The sequence below is a fragment of the Rhineura floridana genome, chromosome 8 (genome assembly GCF_030035675.1).
Source record: "Rhineura floridana isolate rRhiFlo1 chromosome 8, rRhiFlo1.hap2, whole genome shotgun sequence".
In the NCBI taxonomy this organism is placed as follows: Eukaryota; Metazoa; Chordata; class Lepidosauria; order Squamata; family Rhineuridae; genus Rhineura; species Rhineura floridana.
The window spans coordinates 37706827-37731632 of NC_084487.1; the positions used below are offsets into that span (position 1 = coordinate 37706827).

General features: G+C 42.5%; 1 protein-coding gene across 2 annotated transcripts; it reads left to right on the forward strand.

Moving 5' to 3' along the window:
* The first annotated feature begins 206 nt into the window (after positions 1 to 206).
* On the forward strand, positions 207 to 24471 carry TMEM263 (transmembrane protein 263). 2 transcript variants are annotated; one of them, XM_061638948.1, is made up of 5 exons: positions 207 to 603; positions 9366 to 9414; positions 13470 to 13547; positions 17126 to 17195; positions 23565 to 24471. In XM_061638948.1, the coding sequence occupies exons 4-5, from the start codon at positions 17132 to 17134 to the stop codon at positions 23849 to 23851; spliced, it is 351 nt and encodes a 116-aa protein (XP_061494932.1). In that variant the 5' UTR covers positions 207 to 603; positions 9366 to 9414; positions 13470 to 13547; positions 17126 to 17131; the 3' UTR covers positions 23852 to 24471. The 2 variants fall into 2 exon arrangements, with proteins under 2 accessions (XP_061494932.1, XP_061494933.1); XM_061638949.1 differs by lacking the exons at positions 207 to 603; positions 9366 to 9414; positions 13470 to 13547 and adding an exon at positions 16328 to 16355.
* Positions 24472 to 24806: the final 335 nt, after the last annotated feature.

A 24806-nucleotide genomic window follows, 5' to 3' on the forward strand; every position in this document is an offset into this window, starting at 1 on the left:
TTTCCCTTCTGGCAGAAAAGGCTATGCCTCTCGAATTTCTGCCACACTGATGTTAAAGGCACAGGATCCCTACCTGGGGGGGGGGGGAATTGGCAACGATAATCAACCACTCAAGAGAGAATTACTGACTTTTGTATACATTAATCCGTCATCCCTCACAGCCAACGTCAGGTACTGATAGAACGATGCGGGCGGAGGTGAGAGAGGGAGACCGAAAGGTGTGCGTGCGTGCGTGCGTGCGTGCTGTTGTCAGCTTCATCGCTCCGCGTTCTCGGTTCCTTTAGCATCATCAGTGGCTGAGAGGCAGGGGGCCCTGAGGAGAAACCGCGGTAACCGAGCGTGCAGACCGGACTGGGCCTAGACTGCAGCGCCTGCGCACCCCTCCAAGCAGCGGGGGGCGCTGGGGGCCGGCCCGAGGCGGGCTCTTCGGGCGGAGACAGGGCGAGGTGCGTAGGACGCCACGTCGGCAGCCGCTGAAGGAGCAGCTTCCACAGCAACGTTGCAAGAGAGTCGGAGTTTGCTCCGTGATTCCAAAGGCTGCCGACGGGAATAGAGAGCGCCCTGAGCCAGACTGACGCGAGCTGGCAGGAGGGACCCGAAGAGGTGAGCGCCAGACGCGGCCTAGTCTGCGCGAAGGGAAGGTGGGAGGGTGGACCCACGCATCTTCCCCACCCTCTGGCCTCCTGTGAGGAATAAAAGAGGAGGAAGTAGACCTCTCCCGTGCGACCCCCCACCCCGCCGACCTACCCTTAAGGCGGTGGGCGGACAGGGGTCTCCTATCGTTCTCCACTAGTGGGCACTGGGGGACTTGGTGGGAGGAAAATGGGGGACGTCAGCAAAGGGTGGCTTTGGAAGGGGGGGTCATAACGGAATGGCAGGTGTTTTTTTTAATTTGCCCGAGCGAGTCTGTTTTGAATGACACGCGGACGCACACACTCTCCGCCTTTTTCTCTGGTTATAATCCTATAGCTTTGGGGTACGAGAGGAAAATGGGGTTGGCACGAAGGAGGGGGCGGGCTCGTCAGAGCGTTCAGTTTTAAAAAATGAAATTAATGCAATTTGGTTTTGCCTTGGAGGGGTTAATGTTCTTTCTTGTTCTAAAAATAAAAATGGTTTACAGAGAAACCCTAATCCGTGTTTTCTCAGAAGTAAACCCCACTGTGTTAAGTGGACCTTACTCCCAGGTAATCGTGCAGGGAATTGCAGTTTTAAAGCTTTGCTGACATCCTAAAAGGCCAAATACAGATAATCGTGGAGTATTAAAACTTAATGTGCGTATAAGAGTGAATCTATGCACGTATTAGAAGCTCCCAATAACGTCTTTGCATATAGGCATTCACCCTATAAATATCTACCAGCCTTCCCTAGGGAGCCTGTTTCTGCAGTTTTGTTTACAGCTTTGATGGATCAAGGAAGGAGGGGGAGAGGGGAGGGAATACGTTAATTCACAATAGAGTATCCTTCTGAGTGCAAAATTAATGGAGGAGAGATGGTTGTACCTGGGAAATAAGGCAGGAATTTCCTGCCAGTGTTTTTCTGGCAGGAGACATTTAGCACCTTCTGTTAGAAAGGAGTAGTATGTTCAACATGGAAGAGCCCTTTAGAGGGCGGGCAAAAGAATCCAGGCAGCACATCAACAGCTGTATAGCTCCAGGTTACATCTCTGCCACGTCACTGTTGTAATACATCCACAAACTCTTCCTATCTACCTGCAGGGTTCCCATTTACAGCTTTCTGCGATAGAAGCCGTTATGCCCCCAAACCGCTGCTTACAGTCCTGCTTTGAGTTTATTTTTTTGTGCTTCTTTGTCTCCAAGGCTGCTTTGGGTTGGTGTGTACATAATGCTATTCCTGAAAGTATGCGTTCTGTAAACTTCTAGTGATACATGGCTGGCCAGCCTTATTAAACTGTCTGACAGCTCATGCAGAGGTCAATTTCTGTGGATCTGGAGAAGACTGATGAGAAATTATATATAAACACCTGAAGGCTGTCACATAGAAGAGTAAAGAGTTTTCCTACCTTTGGGGGATATCATAGAACTAGATCTAATGGGCTTAATTTACAGGAAAGTAAATTTGGTTGAATGTTAGGAGCAACTTCTTGATTTTAAGAGTAATTTGACACTGGAACCAATTAACCAGAGGAGTGATGGACTCTCCTTTGGAGGTCTTCAGGCAGAGGTAGACAGCCATTTGCTGGGGATGGTCTGGCTGTAGATCTTCAGCATCAAACAGGTATTTGGACTAGATGGCCTACAAGGCCCCCTTCAATTCTATTTTTCTTTCTCCATCTGGGTAATGTCCTTCACCTATCTCTGTTCCAACCTGTGTTTTTTGATATGGGGGTGGGAATTCTATTCTCCAAACAGTAATGTGGAGACCAGAAGTATGTGTTGTTGCTTAACTCCGTCTCTCCCCCCCCATAACCTCTTAGCAAGCAAGTTGGGAGGAATGCTCAATAAACAAGCTTTATGGAAGTAACCTGTAACTTGGCAAATGGAGCACAAATAATTGGAAAAAATATACCAATTTCTGTTTTCAAATCTTAGTCTTTGGCTTACTGGAGGTTTTCTTTAAAAATAAATAAAATAGCGAGCTAGCGAAATGCTGCATTTGACTGGTCTTGGAATCAAGAAATGTTACTGAGCCAACAATTTATTTTTGCAGTGCAGAATTCACTCCCAAAGTGCCTTCATTATATGATGACTCAAATTGCATAATGGCAGCAGTATGCTTTCTACCACCCCTACTAATGGCTTTCCTGATTGCAGACCTTTCCCTTTTCTAGGTATGCGTAATGAAGCAACAACCACTACATTTTAACATAGCTATGGTTGTATAAGTCAGTGTCTGACCAAATTCAAGTTGGGTTAAGGTTAGGTTTCCTGGTGGTTTGCTTAGTAAATATAAAAGCAGCAAATATTTTCCTGGGCTATTCTGCAGCATGTCATCCAAAATTCTCAAAGAATGAAGCAAAATATGGCAGGATACAGTCTTACTTTTTTGTTCCCTGCAATCAGTGTTGTAGGTGTGCATACGCTTTTCACTTTGAATCCCATTTTTACATTCCCTTTTTTCCCATTGGCTTTTCTGCCGTCCACTCTTTCTGGCACACTAAAGTACACCAAACACTTCAATAGTTGTGCGTCCTCCCTTTTCTCTTGATTTTCCTGCCTGTTACGAGGGTAAGTACTAACTACTAACTGAACTGTCTGTGCCTCCCCTTAGTTAAGCTTGACTTGATTGATAGATGCCCACTAAGACAGAGGGTAGGTACTTATTTATCAAAGTTCAGGAATGGCAGATCTGCCATGGACCACTGCCTACTTCTAAAACATCTAGCGGAAAAGTATAGGAACCGAGTGGGCAGTGGCCTTTATGTTGCTTTCATTGACCTGAGGTCCGCCTTTGATTCCATCCCAAGAGACATTCTTTGGTCCAAACTGGCCAAATCAACTATTGACAAAAGGCTGTTGTTTCTGATACATAACCTCCATCAGAACACCTCCCTTCGAGTCCGTTGTGGGCGAAATGGAGGTCTATCCAACCAGATCCACACTATGAAAAGTGTCAGACAGGGATGTGTTCTGGCTCCCCTTCTTTTTAACCTTTTTATGAATGACCTGGCCCTCAACTGTCGCTCGCCTGATCTTCATTCACCCAAAATTAGAGGAAGTAGCTGCCCTATTCTGCTTTATGCAGATGATGCGGCCCTACTCTCCTTCTCTAAAGTTGGCCTTCTACGTTTAATCAGAATTTTTATGTCCTACTGCTCGGATAATTTACTAACAATAAATTTTGCTAAAACAAAAATTTTAGTATTTGCAAAATCCTTTCGAACACTCAACTGGAAAATTAGTGGTCATCTTATCCAGCAAGTAAAAGCATACAAATATTTGGGTATCATATTTCACTATTCTCTTTCTTGGATGCCCCACATTCGTGCGGCACTTGCGACGGCTCGTACAACACTGAAAAGTATTGTACGATACTATTTTCAAAAAGGGGGGCAGTTCATTCCGGCCGCTATCCAAGTCTTCAGAGCAAAAATTTTAGCCCAACTCCTTTATGGGTTCCGCTTTGGGTACACGCATTTAACGTCACAGTAGAAGCAGTCCTCTCCATTTTCTTACATCAAATCTTTGGAGTTCCAGACTGCGTCCCAAGTGCGGCCCTAAGATGAGAAGCTGGTCTATGTTCGGTTGAGTGTCAAGTGTGGATCCTTGCCCTCAACTATTGGACCAAAATCTCCTATATTCGTCCTATTGGATATCTGTCGCTTTTATGGGAAGATGGGTACCAATCCATTTGGATGAAATCCTTTTCAGATAAACTTTCTAGGCTAGGTTTGTCTATAGAATTTCTTTCATCCCAAGATTTTGGTAAGGCCAGACAGTGTATCTGGTCCCGGCTCAAAGATGGCGGCGGACTAAGAGGACGTGCTGTTTGGAGCTCCGCCGCGCACTCCTTTAATATCTTAAAAAAAATCTCTGTGCTTGCGTGGTGACTGTGGGTGAGCATCCATCCCCCGTCTCCCTACTGATGTTATCTGTGGGGGCCCCCCCAGTCCTTGCCTTCTCCCAACGGTCGGTTGTGGGCGCTCCTCGTGTCATCGGCGTTCCTGCCGCGGCTACCAGCGGCCTTTTGCACTGGCTCTCTGCGAGGTGGGGCGGGACAGCGTTCCCTCCTCGGGCGACGAGAGGCGGCGGCCTGGGTCGCTGTTTGTTGGGTCTTCGGGCGGCCGTTGTGACCGGCGTTCCTGCCGTGGCCGTTCGCTGCCTCCTGCGGGGGCTTCCTCCTCTGCTGGCTGTCTCCTGTGAAGCGGGGCGGGGCGGCGTTTCCTCCTCAAGCGGAGAGGCGACAGACGTGGGCCGCTGTTTGCTTGGCCCGCATTCGGCTGGAGAGACGGAGCAATGGAGCGGTCGGATCCGATCCTGGGGAGGGGAGAGGCTACTCCTACAGCGCGGCTTGCCCTCAGTTGATGACTCTGAACGCGCAAGATCTAGGGGGCAGAAGGATGTGGCGACATCGGTGGCGTAGCACGGGACACTCTCGCCTTGCCGCGGTGGTAGGGTGCAGTGCACCCTTTCGGCCCAAGACATCGGCGGCGCCTCCCCCACCCCGCGGCACCGACGGGGGGAGTGAAACGCCCTCTGGTTCATGACATTGGCGGAGTGGAGACATATTTCAACGTCTGCTGCTATTGTTGAATTATGATTGTGTTTAGTGTGAATGAGTTTGAGTCTTTATATGAGTTGTATTAGTTTGAATTTTAGTGTGGTTAATTTATGGAGTGTGTTGAGTGTGAATGAGATTGAGTGAGTATATGAGTATATGCGTGTGAATTTATGTGTATTTTATCATGTGTCTGGGAGAGAGGGCCTTGCTCCGACTGGGGGGACTTTCGGGGGCCCCAATCAACGTAGTGACGGGTAATGGGAGGTATGGTGTTGTGAGAAGAACATGCCAGATAAGGGGAACTCGTCCCAGACAAGTTGTGTCTGTACCTTGTTCCGGTCCTTCTCACATCCGCAGGACTGCTGGTTGTCCTGTCAGCCAGCTCTCGGATCTCCAAGTGCTGCTTCTAAACGCTAGGTCGGTACACAACAAGATCTCCCTCGTCCATGACTTAATTGTCGATGAGGGTGTCGACCTGGCGTGCATAACCGAGACCTGGGTGGGTGATCAGGGAGGACTTGCTCTCTCCCAGCTTTGCCCACCTGGGTATATGGTTCAGTACTGTGGTAGATCCGAGGGCCGGGGAGGTGGGGTGGCTGTGGCCTATAGGAGTTCTCTCTCACTCATCAAGCACCCTGTCCAGGTGACGACTGGCTTGGAATGCCTCCACCTTGTGTTGGGTCAAAGAGACAGACTGGGAATTCTGTTGGTGTACCGTCCACCCTGCTGCCCAACAACTTCCCTAACTGAGCTGTCAGAGGTAGTCTCGGAGGTACTGTTGAGGTCCCCCAGACTATTAGTACTGGGAGACTTCAACATCCATGCCGAGGCTGCCTTATCTGGGGCGGCTCAGGACTTCATGGCCTCCATGGCAACCATGGGGCTGTCTCAATTTGCTACTGGCCCAACACATGTGTCGGGGCACACTCTTGATTTGATCTTTGCCACTGGACATGGAGATGGTGATCTGGAGGTGGGGAGTTTTTTCTCGACCCCATTGTCATGGACAGATCACCGCTTGCTGAAGTTTAGGCTTACAGCCGCCCTTTCCCTCTGCAAGGGTGGAGGACCTATTAAGCGGGTCCGACCTCGGAGACTAATGGATCCTTTGGGTTTCCAAAGGGCTCTGGGGGATTTTCCGGCTGATAAGACAGGCGCTCCTGTCGAAGCCCTGGTCGAACTGTGGAATACGGAAATGACCCGGGCCATGGACACGATCGCTCCTGCGCGCCCTATCCCATGCAGAGCTCATGCAGCCCCATGGTATACCCCGGAGCTGAGAGCGATGAAGCAAGAGAGGACAAGGCTTGAGTGCAGATGGAGGCGTACCCCTGACGGATGCAATTATGCCTTGGTGAGTGCCTCCACCAAACTGTATACAGAAGTGGTGAGGGCAGCGAAAAAGCGATATTTCGCTGCCACTATTAAATCATCTCTCAACCGCCCAGCGGAGCTGTTTAAAATTGTCCGAGGGCTTTTACATTCTAGCCCTCAGGAAATTATAGAACCTTCAGACACCCGCTGTAATGAGTTCGCTGGGCACTTCCAAGATAAAATCTCACGCATCCGCCGGGACTTATACTCCAGTATTACAGCAGTTGAACCTAATGAGGTATCCGGAGCACGGTCTTGTCCTTATTTGTTGGATGAATTTCAGTTGGTACAGCTTGAGGACGTTGACAAGGTGCTTGGACTGGTGCGTGCAACCACCTCTGTACTGGATCCTTGCCCCTCTTGGCTAGTGAAAGCTGGCAGGGCTGGAACAGCCGGCTGGTCCAGGGAAGTGATAAATGCCTCCTTGAGAGATGGAGTGGTCCCTAGTTGCTTAAAAGAGGCAGTAGTGAGACCACTCCTGAAGAAACCTTCCCTGGATCCAGATAATTTGAACAACTATAGACCGGTAGCGAATGTTCCATTCCTGGGCAAGGTCTTAGAACGGGTGGTCGCCAGCCAGCTCCAGGTGCTCTTGGATGAAACCGATTATCTAGATCCGTTTCAATCCAGTTTTAGGCCCAGTTTTGGCACTGAAACAGCCTTGGTCGCCCTGTATGATGACCTATGTCAGGAGAGGGACAGAGGGAGTGTTACTCTGTTGATTCTCCTTGATCTCTCAGCGGCTTTTGATACCATCAACCATGGTATCCTTCTGGGGAGACTCATGGAGTTGGGAGTTGGAGGTACTGCTTGGCAGTGGTTCCGCTCCTACTTGGTGGATCGTCTCCAGAAGGTAGGGCTTGGGGAACATAGTTCGACACCCTGGACTCTCCATTGTGGAGTCCCGCAGGGATCGGTCCTGTCTCCTATGCTTTTTAACATCTACATGAAGCCGCTGGGTGCAGTCATCAGGAGCTTTGGAGTGCGTGTCATCAGTATGCTGATGACACGCAACTCTACTTCTCCTTTTCATCTTCCTCAGGTGAGGCTGTTAATGTGCTGAACCGCTGCCTGGCTGCGATAATGGACTGGATGAGAGCTAATAAACTGAGGCTCAATCCTGACAAGACTGAGACGCTGTTAGTGAGTGCCTTCTCTGACCAGATGGTGGATGTTCAACCTGTTCTAGATGGGGTTACACTCCCCCTGAAGGAACAGGTTCGTAGCTTCGGGGTTCTTTTCGATCCATTCCTGTCTCTCGAGGCGCAGGTGGCCTTGGTGGCACGGAATGCGTTCTACCACCTTCGGTTGGTAGCCCAGCTACGTCCCTATCTGGAAAGCGACGACCTCGCTTTAGTTGTGCATGCTCTGGTAACCTCTAGATTGGATTACTGCAATGCGCTCTATGTGGGGCTGCCTTTGAAGACAGTTCGGAAACTACAGCTAGTGCAAAACGCAGCTGCTAGACTGCTGACGAGGACTAGGCGGTCTGCACATATAACACCTGTTCTGGCTTGTTTGCACTGGCTACCTATTTGTTTCTGGGCCAAATTCAAAGTGCTAGTTTTGACTTATAAAGCCTTACACGGTGCGGGACCACAATACCTAGCGGAACGCATCTCCCGATATGAACCTACCCGTTCACTGCGTTCAACATCTAAGGCCCTCCTCCGAGCTCCGACTCACAGAGAAGCTCGGAGGGTAGTAACAAGATCTAGGGCCTTTTCAGTGGTTGCCCCCGAATTATGGAACAGTCTACCCGATGAGGTGCGCCTGGCGCCTACACTTTTATCTTTTCGGCGCCAGGTTAAAACCTTTTTATTCTCCCAGGCATTTTAATCTATTTGTGCTTTTAATGTATATCTGGCTGTTTACTTGTTTAATAATGTATATTTTACTGTTTTTGTAATTTTATTGTATTTTATCCATGTTGTGCACCGCCCTGAGAGCCCCCCGGGCTGTGGGCGGTATATAAATCGAATAAAATAAATAAATGAATAAATAAATATTGATAGACAAACTACATTGCAAGCAGCAGCTAAAGTTTGTTCCCCCCTTTATCACAATCTGAGTTTCAACCCCTTAAAGCACGCTCCTTACCTTGAGGCCTTAACGAATTACAAATATCGCCTACCATTTTCTAAGGCCCGCTTTAATTGTTTAGATTCAGCCCTTTTGGAGGGCAGATTTCAGGGCATACCTTTAGTGCACCGTACGTGCCCGTGTAAGAAAGGTTTGACTGAATCGCTTTCTCACGTCCTTTTTGCCTGTCCGTTATACTTAGTGGAAAGGGACTTATATATGTTGCCCCTTCTTAATAAACGTCCCAACTTATCTCCCGAACACCAATTGGCCTGGCTTATCAGGCGCCATCAGTTCTCATTTGGTACCAGTAGCAAAATATTTTTATGCAATTCAACGTAAACGGGTATCTTTGTTCTCTTAATTTTTAGTTATTGTTTACCTAGCACGAATTTTTATATGAGCATTTTATCCTTTTCGGTTTGTAATTTGACTGCTGTATCCTATCCCTTTTGACAGGTCGCTGACCGCAATAAAGATGTTGTTGTTGTTGTTATTTATCAAAGCAGTACAGTCAGAACATTTTAAATTGTTGTTAAGTAGAAGAATAGCTTTGGGACATCCTGATTTGCCTTTCTTAGATGTTTAAAGCTTTGCATTAATTAGAATTCTTTATGAACCACATACATAACTTGCATTTCTCCAGGTCATTGTGTGTTGCAGCTGAGATGTAATTGACAATCTGAAAAATCTATTGTGTATAAATGTTAATAAGCATGTTACTCTCCTAGGTTTTTATATAGAAAATCACAGTGGGACTTTTGAATGCAGTAACAGTTGGTAAGTCTTAATTTTTATATATATTTATGTAATAGTGGGTGTACCATATGTAGACATTGAGGGGATCTAAATGGAGGCAAAGGAGAACAGGAGAGTCTTTGCCAGTGCCAAAGATCCCCTATATTTGCAAGAGACTATTGGGGACTGGAAGGGTTCTGACCCTGCTTCTCATTCTCTTAAAAAAAAAAAAAAAGGCCTGGTGTGAGGGTTGCAGATTTTCACTTCTCTCAGCCACCAGCGAATATCCCACCAGTATAGGAAGTTGCAAAGGCACAAGACTGAAGTTGTCTTAAGTAGACATAGTTGAGAGAGGCTGAAGGAAAGCAAACATCCTCCCCCCACCTCCAAAATTCAATTTAGGATGGACTTGGTTAAAACAATTTATTCCCCATCCCACCTGCCCAAATATATGAAAATAAATTATTTCTGTTTCTGAACTTGTTCCAAGGTTTTGATTTGTTGCACTCCTACATACTGTCCCCCTTTCCCCAGAACTTGGTACTGTCTCCATTATCTGTAAATTAGTTTTAGAAATTCCCTTATAAGGTTTTATTGGGACTTTATGTAGAAAACAAATCTGGACAAGTTGTTATAATATGTATTTTGCATGAAGAATGTGGTCTTGTATTCATCTGAATATCTGCAGTGAGGTAGTTTGCAGTGTAGCAATAAACAATTATTCTAGAATAGTTTAGGTATAACGCTAGTCAAAATAGTTTGTTGTGCATGTTGTGCTCAACTTTAGCTGTATGTAGGGGCAGTGAGGGCAGCAAAAAAACAACATTTTGCTGCCACTATCAAATCATCAATCTGCCGCCCAGCAGAGCTCTTCAGAATTGTCCAGGGGCTATTGCATGCTGGCCCCAAGGACATGATAGAACCATCTGAGGCCCGCTGTAATGAATTTGCTAGGCACTTCCAGGATAAAATCTTTAGCATCCACCAGGACTTAGACTCCAGTGTTATAGCAGGTGAATCAAGCGGGGTATCCAGAGCACAGCCTTGTCCCGATTTCTTGGAAGAGGTTCAGTTGGTACAGCTTGAGGACGTTGACAAGGTGCTTGAACAGGTTCGTGCAGCCACTTCTGTGCTGAATCCTTGCCCTTCTTGGCTAATAAAAGCTAGCAGGGATGGAACAGTTGGCTGGACTAGGGAAGTAATTAATGCCTCTCTGCGAGGGGGGTGGTCCCTGGCTGCCTGAAAGAGGCAGTAGTGAGACCACTCCTGAAGAGGCCCTCCCTGGACCCAGAAAATCTTAATAACTATAGGCCAATAGCAAATGTTCCATTCCTGGGCAAGGTCCTTGAACGAGTGGTTGCAGGCCAGCTCCACACCCTCTTGGATGAGACCAATTATCTGGATCCATTTCAGTCAGGTTTCAGGCCTGGTTTTGGCACGGAAACAGCCTTGGTTGCCCTGTGTGATGACCTCTGTCGGGAGAGAGACGGGAGTGTGACTCTGTTGATTCTCCTTGATCTCTCAGCAGCTTTCGATACCATCTACCATGGTATCCTTCTGGGAAGACTGGGTGAGTTGGGAGTGGGAGGGACTGCATGGTGGAGGTTGTGCTTCTACTGGGCGGGTCGGCTCCAGAAAGTGGTGCTTGGGGAACATTGCTCAGCACCCTGGACTCTCCAGTATGGGGTTCTGCAGGGGTCAGTTCTGTCCCCCATGCTCTTCAACATCTACATGAAACAGTTGGGTGTGGTCATCCGGAGCTTTGGAGTGCGTTGCCATCAGTATGCTGATGACACACAGCTCTATTTCTCCTTTTCATCTTCTTCAGGTGAGGCTGTCAATGTGCTGAACCGGTGCCTGGCTGCGACAATGGACGGGATGAGGGCTAATAAACTGAGGCTCAATCCAGACAAGACTGAGATGCTACTAGAGGGTGGTTCTTCTGACCAGATGGTAGATGTCCAACCTGTCCTGGATGGGGTTGCTCTCCCCCTGAAGGAGCAGCTTCGTAGCTTGGGGATTCTCCTAGAACCATCTCTGTCACTTGAGGCTCAGGTAGCCTTGGTGGCACGGAGTGCCTTCTACCAGCTTTGGTTGGTGGCCCAGCTACGTCCCTATCTGGACAGTTATAACCTGGCTTCAGTTGTCCATGCTCTGGTAACCTCCAAGTTAGATTACTGCAATGCACTCTATGTGGGGCTGCCTTTGAAGACTGTTTGGAAGCTGCAGCTTGTGCAAAATGCAGTGGCCAGATTGGTAACAGGGACCAGACTGTTAGAACATATAAAACCAATTCTGGCTCGCTTGCATTGACTGCCTGTATGTTTCCAAGCTCGATTCAAGGTGCTGGTTTTAACCTATAAAGCCTTACATTGCTTAGGACCACAATACCTGATGGAATGCCTCTCCCAACACGAACCCACCCGTACACTACGCTCAACATCCAAGGCTCTCCTCCAGGTGCCTAGTCTGAGGGAAGCTGGGAGTCTGGCAACAAGGGAGAGGGCCTTCTCAGTGGTGGCCCCCAAATTATGGAATGACCTCCCTGACAAGGTGCGCCTGGCGCCATCACTGTTATCTTTTTGGCGCCAGGTCAAGACTTTCCTCTTCTCCCAGGCATTTCAGTATGTGTTTTTAAATTGCTTTTTAAAGATGTGTTTTTAAATTTGTATATTTGTTTTTAATGTTTTTAATTGTTGTAAGCCACCCAGAGAGCTTCGGTTATGGGGTGGTATACAAATGCAATAAATAAATGAATCTTACCTGTCAATACAAAGAAAAGTGGCCTACTGCAAATATTTAAGATGCTGAAAAATGTCTCATAAAAATAATTTGGCCACCTTTAAAATAATATTATTTGGCATTTATATGGTGCTTATTGAATAGCCTGAGCACCTCATGTTATCTTTGCAATCCTTACTAACCTACCTTACATAGCTAGGGAAAGGAGTTGAGGATGGCTTGCCTAAGGCTTTACCTAGTGCAGTGATAGGTAACTTGTGGCCCTCCAGATGTTACTGGACTACATCTCCCATCATCCTTGACTGTTGGCCACGCTGGCTGAGGCTAGCTTATTTATTTATTATTATATTTATATCACTACCTTGGCAGGAAGGGCGGGATATAAATGTAATTAATTTCCTACCTTTCCTCCAAGGAGCTCAAGGTGACATACAAACTCTCTCCCTCCCACCCATTTTATCCTCACAACAGCTCTGTGAGATAGGTTAGGCTGCGAGACAGTAACTGGCCCAAGATCACCCTGTGAGTTTCATGGATGAGTGGGGATGTGAAGCCTGGTCTCCCAGATCCCAGTCTGACGCTAACCACTACTTCACACTGGCTCTAATGGGACTTGGAGTCCAACAACATCTAGAGGGCCACAGTTTCTCCATCCCTGACCTAGCTTTTTCGTGACAGAAGCATGGGAAGTTAGTAAAGAGATTTTTTCTATATTATAGAAATTGTATTAAGTGAAATAGAGATAGATTTCCTACAGAGTATCACTTCATGTAGGAAATTCCAATAAAACTACATTTACATCATCATGCATGAGGAATGCACATATATCTACATATGTAGATAGACCATATGTGGCTTTCTACACAAGAATGATACCATGTAGGACACCTATGTGCAGCAGCTCCAAAATGCTTACATTTTAAGCTCTTGGTACAATCTTACACCTTAAGCATATGCACTGACAGAATCTTGGATGATTGCAAAACTGTTTCTTTCTGCAGGAGCCTTAGCTCTTCTAGTAGATAGCTTCTTTGGTACCCATAGAGTAGGTATGAGTCTACAGGAGTTATTTATTTGTTTTGCAATTTAGCATCTGTAATTACAATCTGCATAGTAAAAAGGGTATAAAAATGTATTTTCCAGAGATAAGGGAACTCATTCGTTAAACATCTAAGATTAAAAATTAGCCATTGAACCGTTGCCTCACTTGAAAATGCACAGAGCAATCTCGAGATTGTCTTTGATAGGCCTTTCATACGGGCTTACCAACTTTTTCTTCTGGGAATTTATAATAATTCCACTAGATGTGTGCTGCTTTAGTTTCTGTTGACTTGGATCAGTGTTTATTATTGTAGGTTGCTGTTTAATTATAAGAAAAAGAGGAGAGATTTTTTGCTTGGCATCCTGAAGCTATACATCAAGGCATTCTATAGGTATGTATATTATGTGGGGTATAATATATTTATATTTAATATTATTTATTTAATTCTAGTGCTGTAGAAGTTTCTTTAAAAAGCATAGTTGACTTTTAGGCTACATGTTAGCTGCTTTTTTTCAGTATTTTAATTATTTTTGTCCTGTACTTGTTTTAAAAGCCTGAAATAGGGAGCATTCCAGCTCTGCTAAAATTACAAGACTTTTTCATTGACTTTGGGAGGTGGATTACAGACCTAATAATTATAATACTCTGACATTCAAAATGGTACATGTCAGTTTGCTGGCTAATAACTCTCTGAAATAATATTTACCCTAAAGCAGAATTGCTCATTTTGATAAAGCTGAGATGGTGGTGGACAGAAGAGGTTTTTTACAAAATGTTTTTTGGTGTCAGTTAATTCATGACATCTTGAATGTGTACATACAAATCTGCTTTTTCTAAAATAGAAGAATTTTAATATGCTAAAGAGAAGAAGTGGAGACTAATACTGCATCCAATTAAAAATGTAGGATATATGTGGTTGTCCATACTGAAATTTGGCCAGGACAATAATGTTAATACCACAACTCTTTGCAAAATGCCGCATGATCTCAGTGGCCCTAATTAAGGACCATGAAATCAACAAGACGGCATGTCCTGCATGGTGTTATTGAACTAACTGTGTTATAGGGTATTTCTTGACTGCCCTCTTTTTAAATGCTTCTAGCTGGTATCCTGGTAGGGTATGAGGGTAAGGTATTTGAAGCTTCTGACACCCTTGTCTTAAACATACTTAATTAAAAGTAAAACCTACTGAGTTCAGCAGATTTGCCTTAGCAGATTTAGGATCATGGTAGTGTTAAATCATTGAGATTTAAATATATTCTTCATATTAAAATAACAAGCAAGCATTAAAATGCTAGATAACTTAAAATGTGTCATTTATTTATGTTAACAAAATTTATGTACTGGTGCACTGTAACTAAAACCTCTAAGCGATTTACAAAGAATGTAAAATATACATTAAAAAAAGTTTTTAAAAAATCAAACTATGAATATAGTCAGAGGTTAAAATATGTATTGCAAGTTAAAATTACGTATTAAAATACACGCCAGCTTTACATGTCTAGATAGGCATGTAAACAGAAAAGCTTTTAGCAGGTGCTGAAAAGAATATGTGAAGGCATCTGCCTAAAGTCAATGTGCAGGGAGTTCTAGAGTGTAGGAGCTGCCACACTGAAGGATTGATTCCTTATAAGTGCAGAATTAGCATTATGTGGCACTTGTAAATGCACCAGTTCCACAGGTCAAAGTGGTCAAGTGGGCATATATGGGGTAAAGCAATCCTTTAAATAAGCTGGTAAGGACTTTATATATGAATAATAATACCTTGAACTTGGCCCAGGAACAAATCAGCAGCCAATGCTAATCTCTGAGCAGGGGATGTTATATGCTATATGCTGACAAGATCTCACTTCTGTCAGCAGTTGATCAGTATTTCCCTTTAATGATGAACTTATCGTGCTGATTTTAAACTTTGCATTAATATCCTGCCAAAGGTCAATTAGTTCAGCATTTTTTCAAGTGTTGCAATGTAATTTACTACAATGGCAAGCCACTAAATCAATATCTTTATTTACTTTTGCATTCTGTAATAATTCAACATCAACGCTTCAGTATTTATTGGAAAAAGATATAAATACTTGGCATTAAGGAATGTGAGGTTTTGCTAGCGTGCAGGGGTCCATAACTCTTGCTGGGTTTGGTAACCATTCATTACTTTGAATAGCCAACAAGGCTGCTTTCTTGCATCCTACGCTACAGAAAAAAATATATCCCTTTTGCACCCACTGCCTAATTTATAAAGGAAAAGCCACATGAACTGTGTGTGTATAGGAACCCCTTTCCCTCCAACCCACAATCCTGAGCATAATGCAGCCTAATACCTATTTGGAAAACATGCATTCTGCCTTCAATGGCTGCTGGTATGTTTGTGTGTGAGTGTGTGTTTCTTTTCTTTTTGAAGAGAAACCTGTTCTCAGCATAATTCTCACACCATTTTTGTTAAATTGTAGGGAAACATTTATTTATTTAAAGGCATTTCTAAATCCCTGAATACTTAAACTCTCTAAGTGGTATCAAAAATACAAACATAAAAAGCCATAAAATAGTATCATAAAAACAGAGATTAAAACAAAAAATCTAGTAAATCAGGGTCCAGTATTATGGGGCAGAGAAAGCCAGGGCAACAAGGTGTATCTTTACAAGGTGTCTGAAGCGACTGATGGATGATGCTTCATATTTGACAGAAAACTTCCTGTACGAAGTAAAAAAAAAATCAGCTTGCTGGAGATCTTGAATAGTGTGCTAATAATTGGAGTCAAGATAGACATGTCTGAATGTACAATGAATATTGCCCAATCTGTAAAAAGGCAGGCTGTAAAAGATTCTTCAAATTGGAATTTGTGTCAGTAAAGTACTGTGTGTTGCTAGGAAGTGAGACTTAATGCAACTCTGTACATGTCTACTCAGAAGTAAGCTCCATTGAGCTCAATGAGACCTATTCCCAGGTAAGCGTGTATAGGATTGCAGCCCAAGTTGCCTATTCCTCAAGCATGGAGCTCCTTTTGCTCCATTTTGTGCTTTCTGCTTTTTATTCTTCTTTGCTGCAGTCTGAGTGGCTATCCAAATGGTAGCTTTTTTTATTGATTCAGTAGTTATTTCATATTTATTGAGGAGCAAATTCTGCTAGACCTTGTATAATTGATACAGATCATTCATAGATCTGCCAGCGTGGATTGCTTTTGTGAAGTCTGAAACTAAGGTATGCTGATACACATTTTCCCTGAATAATAGTACTTCACATTTGACTCTTCCATAGTACAAAATTGTGCACGAAATAATCTATATTTCTACTCCTAATTTGTAAAGCGAGTTTGGTTTAATAACAAAGGCTACAACATGATGTTGTTTTGTTTCCTCTTGAATTACTGTGCTTTTATTTTTATTGTTTTCTGTTAAAACTTAAAAAGCCATTAAAAATCTTAATCCCATGGTGTATAGGGTCCTCAATAGTCAGTTCAGATAGACCACGTGAAACCCAGCAAGTCTCTCCCATGAGCTCTCCCTTTTTGCAAATGGGTATGTTGTTGGTTGGGTGTGGCTGCTGGTCCACCATTCTCACCTTCCATGTTTCCTTATGATAATGGAGACACAGTTGAGTCTGAGATGCAATAAAAAGCAATGATTGCTTTTACCTCATTTCCTGCCCCTATACAATGTATTACTCTTTTTATTCAATTCATTGATGATTTTGTTAATTTTAAAGCTAACACAACCTGAAGTTGAAGTAGAGACTGAAACTTGTATGGTTGTGCTTAACTTAGCATAATATGGAAAGTGCCATCAGTTCGTAGCATCCATGTAATGTCATGATTGTAATATTGGCCCAATGTTCATTGGCTGTTGCAGCAAGTATTAGGATTAGGCTGTACATTTTCTTTCTTTTTTAAAGGGAGGTGGGTGAAAGATTAACTTTTTAAAAGCTTGTGCCTATACAGTACATGAGAACTCTTGAATTTTTTCTTCCCATAGGCAATAATGAACCAAACAGACAAAAGTGAACAAGATGTTCCCCCATATCTTAGTGAGGAGCCACCAGAAGGTACATTTCAATAACAAGTGGTTTTGTAAGCTACAATGTCTTAAGCTGCAATCCTGTGCCCCATTTCCTGGAAGTAAGACCCAGTGAACCCAGTGTACGGATTTTTGAGTAAGCTTGTAAAAAATGTGCTATTAGTATGTTACTCCACAGGTGTATTTTATGACCCCTACTTCAGAAAATGGATTTCTGATTGTTGTCAGACCTGAGGAGTCAACCCATGCAGTGTGAGGCCTGAAATGTATTCCATCCATTCATTTACTATTCAACATTATAGTATTATTTACTGAACTGCAAATTGTTTCCCCTCTTCTAAACTTACTTCAAGTTCAAGACTAGATCTGACTTTGCAAAGAAAATCACTAAAATACTATTTTTACTAAGTTTAAAATTATATTTGCCCAAGCCCACACGGTGAGCTTCACAGCTGAGGAAGCATTGGGCTTTTCACATAAGTCCAGCACTTAGCATCTTCTCTTCTCTCGTGGCTTAATTTTTTTTAAAAAAAGTCTGCAAACCTGGATTTCCCCAACTCTGCTGATTCCTCTCTGTTATGTGTGGGGGGTGGTGTTTTAGCTGCGTAAGAATCTACATTCAGAGAATGAGTTGCTAGTAACATATAGGACGACCCAGAAACTGAACATGCTTATATGTCAGGACAAGCTGTTTTCTTTCTTGCATACCTTGGCATATAAGCATCACTTGTGTTCCTGAGTTTCTGTATTCAGCTATGTGTGTTGTACTTTTCACGTTACCAGCTTATTTTTGTTGTTTTAAATGAAATTCAGGAAATTGTTTCTTGGACAGCTGTTCTTATTCAGTAGGCATGGCTTTCACAGTCGCCAATTTCCTTTTTTCTTCATGGTATTGTTTCTTTCTTAGCACATAGTTCAGAAATGCAGATACTTTGGACACTTTTAATGTAGAGAACTAATCTTATAAAACTGAAATCCATGGACTTCTGAAATAAGTGATTGCCTCAATGATGGTAAGCTATCAAGCACTATTAGGCTTTCTCCTGTCTCCTCTGCAGAACTTAGATACAGAATCAGGTTTAGGTGGTTGCTAATTCTGTACAGGACCACAGAATTCTGGATATCATTCTCAGTAGCAACAGTTCAGCAATGCCAAACAGAGTCGTGCAAAGAAGAGGTATCTCCTATTGTTCATTGACTATTTCAGAGCTTAACATCACTGTTTTGGCATGGTGGAAGCTCTGCTATGTGGAGAAGCAGCATCAGCATGGGAGTTAACACTCTGAAAGTGAGAATTGTGGGTGCTGATTGGAAAGCTAGTCATCCACACAATGCTATGTTGAGAAGCACCCTAATGTTCTACTGCTCAGACCCTTGACTGTATAAAAAAGAAAACAGATTTAACAACCTCCCCAAACAAACATTCTTACTCTAATATTGGAAATCTGGGGCCTTTTGCTTTCAGGTTTCTCATTCACCTTTCCTTATGGTTTTAGTATTATAACAACACTGATAGTAGGAAGTCCTGTTCTTGTATCTGTGTTTGGTAGAACAAGAAAAATGCTTTATGATTGATGATAATTCAGAACTATTTAGAAGTAAGGTCCTTTGAGTTCAATGGAATTAACGCCCAAGTACAGGATTGTAGTCCATTTTTTTAACATTGCATGCAGAGTTTGGAGTTTATGGGATATATCCAACATTGACCATACTCTGAGTTGACTCATTGAAATTAATAGATGTGACTAAGTTAGGTACATTAATTTTAATGCATCTACTCTGAGCAGAACTTTGTGGGACATAATCCTATACTGTTATGTTGCAAACAGCAGTTGTGAAAGGAACCAATTCCTTATTCAGGCTTGTAAATAGCCACACATTTTGACAAAAATTTGTCAAGAAATATGGAAAACTAAACAATGGCCAGGAGATTGGAAGCGTTCCATATACATCTCAATTCCAAAGAAAGGGGATCCCAGGGAATGCAGTAATTATCGAACTATTGCCTTAATATCCCATGCAAGTAAAGTAATGCTCAATATTCTACAACAAAGGCTCTTACCATATATGGAGTGAGAAATGCCAGATGTCCAAGCTGGATTTAGAAAGGGAAGAGGCACCAGAGATCATATTGCAAACATACATTGGATAATGGAATTTTAGAAGAAAATCACCCTGTGCTTTATAGATTACAGCAAAGCCTTTGACTGTGTAGATCATGAAAAACTATGGAATGCTCATGGGGGTGCCACAGCATCTGATTGTCCTGATGCGCCACCTATACTCTGGACAAGAGGCTACTGTAAGGACAGAATATGGAGAAAACAATTGGTTCCCAGTCTGAAAGGGTGTGAGACGGGTGTATTTTATCACCCTGTTTATTTAATCTGTATGCAGAACATACCATACGGAAAGCGGGATTGGACAAAGATGATGGATGTGTGAAAATTGGAGGGAGAAATACCAATAATTTAAGATATGCAGACAATACCATACTACTAGCAGAAACCAGTAATGATTTGAAACGAATGCTGATGAAAGTTAAAGAGGAAAGCACAAAAGCAGGACTACAGCTGAACGTGAAAAAGACTAAAATAATGACAACAGAAGATTTATGTAACTTTAAAGTTGAGAATGAGGACATTGAACTTGTCAAGGATTATCAATACCTCGACACAGACATTAACCAAAATGGAGACAATAGTCAGGAAAACAGAAGAACGCTAGGACTGGGGAGGGCAGCTATGAGAGAACTAGAAAAGGTCCTCAAATGCAGAGATGTGTCACTGAACACCAAAGTCAGGATCATACAGACCATGGTATTTCTGATCTCTATGTATGGATGTGAAAGCTGGACAGTGAAAAAAGGGGATAAGAGAAAAATCAACTCATTTGAAATGTGCTGGAGAAGAGCTTTGCGCATACCATGGACTGCGAAAAAGACAAATAATTGGGTGTTAGAACAAATTAAACCAGAACTGTCACTAGAAGCTAAAATGATGAAACTGAGGTTATCATACTTTGGACACATAATGAGAAGACATGATTCACTAGAGAAGAGAATTATGCTGGGGAAAACAAGGGAGTAGAAAAAGAGGAAGACCAAACAAGAGATGGATTGATTTCATAAAGGAAGCCACAGACCTGAACTTACAAGATCTGAACAGGGTGGTTCACGACAGGTGCTGTTGGAGGTCACTGATTCATAGGGTCGCCATAAGTCATAGTCAGCTTGAAGGCACATAACAACAACAACAAAATAGCCACACACCAGTTTGCCTGTGGCACATAAGAATCTCCTTCAGAGGAGTAGTTCTAGAAATGTTTTTAACAATGAAAGAGATTTGATTTATGGACTGTATGGGAAGATGAGCTAGTAAACATATCTGGGCTTCTGTGGCCATCTTTGCAAGGCTGCTATAGTCATGAAGGGTGAAGGGTGGGCTGCACTTTTTAAGAGTTACATGTCATGGAAGACTTCTCCTTGTTTGATAATCATAGCCAATCCTGTCTATCATTCCTGTGTTGAAAAGAAGAGACAGTATTTCAAAGAAATGTTTGCCCTGCAGCGTTTTAGTGGTTAATTCTGTTCCAAAATAACTTCCTATCCTGCACACCTGCAGTGTAAAAATGCTTTTCAGTTTGTCTGAAAAAATCTGTTAATTGTAGGAGCACTAAAAGATGCAGCTTGATTTGGTATACCAGATGACACAGTACTATGGAAGCACGTTTTGCTTATTTTTAAATCGGTGTGAATCCAAAAGTGCTTTAACATGTTTGTGCCACAATCCAGCAAATATTGACGTTGTTGATCACTTTTCTGGTAAAAGAAGGGTGGGCAGTGGGTACCTGGCTCAGTCCACTTTTTCTACTCTCAGCAGTGTATTTGTGAAGCAGAGACTGCCTCATAGTCTTGTTGAGTCAGGCAACAGGCTCAGAATTTCCTGCTGTACTTCTAAGCTAGTGGATCAGGGCAACTGTTCACAGTGACCGGTTGCAGAAAATATTATTCACATTGATACAGTTATATAATTATAATTATAATTGAGCATGCCGACTCTCTTCCTCTTAAGTGGCAAAGCCCGTAATCTTGAACAAGTTTTATTTCATACACTTACAGTTCAGTTTGGATTCATGATTACTTAGAAGTTAGTCCCACACTTCAGTCTTAGATACATAGAATTGTTTCTGCTGTATTCTGATATTCAAATGGAGGCACAGAGTAATACAGAACATTTATGGCACAATACTTGTACTGAGATCAGTTGTTAGCTGATGTTGGTTTAGCCTACTTTGTGGTTTTAGCTGCTCCTTTTGTTTTATGGTTTTTATCATATATTATGTCCTTTTGTTTATTTTATGAATTGTACCCTGCCCTGGTATCTGTATAGATCAGGGGTGGGAAATGTCTGCCCTGCGGGCCAGATTTAACCTTACAGGCCTCCTCATTTGGTCCACTAGGCCATTTCCCCAAAACCACACTCACCTGACACCATATGTGACATCTGGGTTGGCATTCAGTGCTAGTCCTACCGAATAGACTCTTTGAAGTTAATATGCAAGACTAACATCATTCATTTCAGTGGGTCTACTCTGAGTAGGATTTAGTTGAATACAACTCCTGATGTGGGGCTGGTGGAGATGTAGTTGCAGAAATCAGGATTGAATTCTTCAGGAGGTTCTGCTAAATTAAAATGAAGTTTTTTTCCCCTTGGTTTTAGCAGGGGTTCCAGTTGCCCCTCCTGGAACAAGGTACGCCCTCACTGCCCATCACCTGGTGGGGGTATGCTTTCTTCAGAAGGGGGAAGCAGTTTCTATTGAAACTCCTTTAAAATGGAGGGAAAATCCTTTGTTTCAGCAGCTTCAGTGAAAACTGCTTTGCCTTGCTTCTGGCGAGGTGCTTTGAAGTCTGGACTTCAGGACTTCAAAGCACCAAATCACCTGATCTCATTGTGATGTCAACTAATTGACAGGTTGGGCTGGCAAGTGGATGGCCCCTCCCACCTATCAAATTTGGCCTGTGAGATTCTCATACGGATCTGGCCCATGGAACCAAAAAGGTTGCCTACCTCTGGTATCTATGAATGATTGGGGCTTTTGAGTATATTAAATAATAAATACATTTGGCAAAATAGAACTTCCCACTTTTAGAAAAAGTGGTGTCAGAAACCTTGCAGAACAGTGCACTTAAGTAAATTCCATTCCCAGTTCACAATTGGGAATATAAATCCTGTGAAAATGTTTGATGTACATAAAATTCTGTGAAGTGTTGAGAGTACGCTTGAAGTCTTTGGCTGAGGAAATTGGCATACTCGGTGTCTAGAGGCTGTAATGGACCTGTGGCTGTTAAAGGAAGAGTGGCGGGGAATCACCTGTGGATAATTTTAGGCCATCCAGCCAAAACTTTGGAGGCCCAAAGTGACTATAGGGAAGAAGAGGCTTGGAAATTACATTACGGTGTTTTAAACAAGGGTTTGACTTTTAAAGCCTGGAACATCCTTCCCTACTATCTTTTGAAAGGGAGGTGAAAGAGAACTTGAGTTAACTGGTTTTGCTGTTGTCATTCTTTGTACTGATAATTATTTATTTTAATTAGCCTTATTTTAAACTTTTTGTCCTTTGCACACTGCTTATATATAAATATATATATATATTACAGTGACCCATAGAAAACTTACTGAGTTATTTTCTAATGATAAAGTGCTTCATACAAAGAAGAATATTATGTATATTTTGAACAAGTACATAGCTGAACACTCTCATGTTGCATCAGTTATAACTTCCTATACCTATTTAGAATGCAAATGATTAAATTCTGTGTTGTGTGTTAGCAACATTAAGATTATAAAGAGAATCTGGCACAAAATGCTCACTTATACACAATCATCTGTTTTAAAATTCTGATTATGAAGATGCTGCACACTAGTATGTTCCAAAACACACTTTGCACAATATGCAGGCAATCATACCCAGGGATTGCAAGATTGCTTAGAGAGGAAATCAAAGGTGAGGACAGTTGTAAAAGTAGAGTTGGGTTAGATACTACCTTCCTTATGCTGATGAACGGTTTTGAGGCTCTTGAAATTTGTATTATTATCTTTTGCCAAAATGAACACTGCTCAGAAGTCTTTATGTGTGATAGAAGACTGATGTCAGAAGACAACTACTCGATAAAGGGAAAAAGCAGTATAAGTTTAATAATTACTAAAACATTTTAAAATAATTTTTGAAAATGTTATTCTTTGATAGGAACTTTCATTGGCAAAGGCTTCTGCCAAACAGCCGGCCTATAGGGCATTTATAGTCCATATGATGTATGTCGTGTCAGAAGGATATGTAATTGTTGGTTTAATTTTTTTAAAAAATAGTATCTGAACATTTTACTCTCTCTCCTTAGATTCATTAAAAGATCATCCGCAGCAGCAGCCTGGCATGATTTCTCGCGTGACTGGTGGCCTCTTCAGCATAACAAAGGGAGCTGTTGGAGCCACAATTGGTGGTGTAGCATGGATAGGAGGGAAAAGCCTAGAAGTGACCAAAACAGCAGTAACAGCCGTGCCTTCTATGGGAGTAGGATTAGTAAAAGGAAGTGTTTCTGCTGTGACAGGAGGTGTTACAGCTGTAGGATCTGCTATCTCAAGCAAAGTGCCTTTAACAGGGAAGAAAAAGGATAAGTCCGACTAAAAAAGTGACTGAGGCCTGTTTGTCAAGAATGTTGCCTCTGTGGCTGTGGAATCTGCAGATTTGGACTGCTACAAAGCCGCAAGTCTTAAGATTCATCTAAAGAGCTGTATGAATAACTTTCACCCAAAAGGGACAGGAGCAACTTGTCATCACAGTGTCCCAAACTTCATTTAAAACTATAGATTGCTTCAAGCACTCATCTGGTGATATGTTACACTTGATAAATATGGAATCAAGTACATGGATCTGAAGGGATGGCTCACATTTTAATATTCACTGTAGATCTTTTTGAAATCTTGAACTAAAAATGTGAAAATAAGAATGGAGGGAATGACCTAGCAAAACGTTAAGCACTTTGAAGTCCTGTTGGTCCCAGTGGGAGGAATTTAAGCATGTGTTTAACTCTCCCTTCAGAATCTGTTGAACATTAAAGTGCTTTAAATATTGGCTAGATCATCCTCTTTGTTGGTAACCTGTGCAGTTCCATAAATATATTGATGTTCTAGCTGTAAGTCTATGGCTTCTGTATTTTTTGGATAAAGAATCATTGAACTGCTTCATATCTTTGCATTTTGAAACTATTTTTATACACTCTATAAACTCTTTGAATGGTGACTGCATTTGCTCTGTGTGTGTGTGTATGTGAATATATATGTAGATGTATATAAAACTCAATCATTCATGCCTTATCGTGAAAAGCAATCCATTTTTACTTAGTGAATCTGGAAGGATTTTGTAATGCCCCTCATTTCAATGCAGTCTGTAACAGAAGCTTTACTTCAAAAAAAAAACTGTTGATACTGACTAAAGAGAAGACTGCTAAATCTCAGGTGTAACTTGCTGGTTTCCATTCCTCACCTGCAAATGAAAAAATCTGTTGTGCTGTTTGTTTTAACTGAAATGTAACTCCCAAGTTTACAGTCCATTGGATAACTTTTTAGCTTAGAATAAAAAC

Bases quoted from the DNA above. Each gene is read 5' to 3' on its own strand.
- TMEM263 (XM_061638948.1), top strand. From the start codon at position 17,132: ATGAACCAAACAGACAAAAGTGAACAAGATGTTCCCCCATATCTTAGT. The intron at 17,196-23,564 runs GTACATTTCAAT...CTCTCTCCTTAG, and splicing joins TAGTGAGGAGCCACCAGAAG to ATTCATTAAAAGATCATCCG.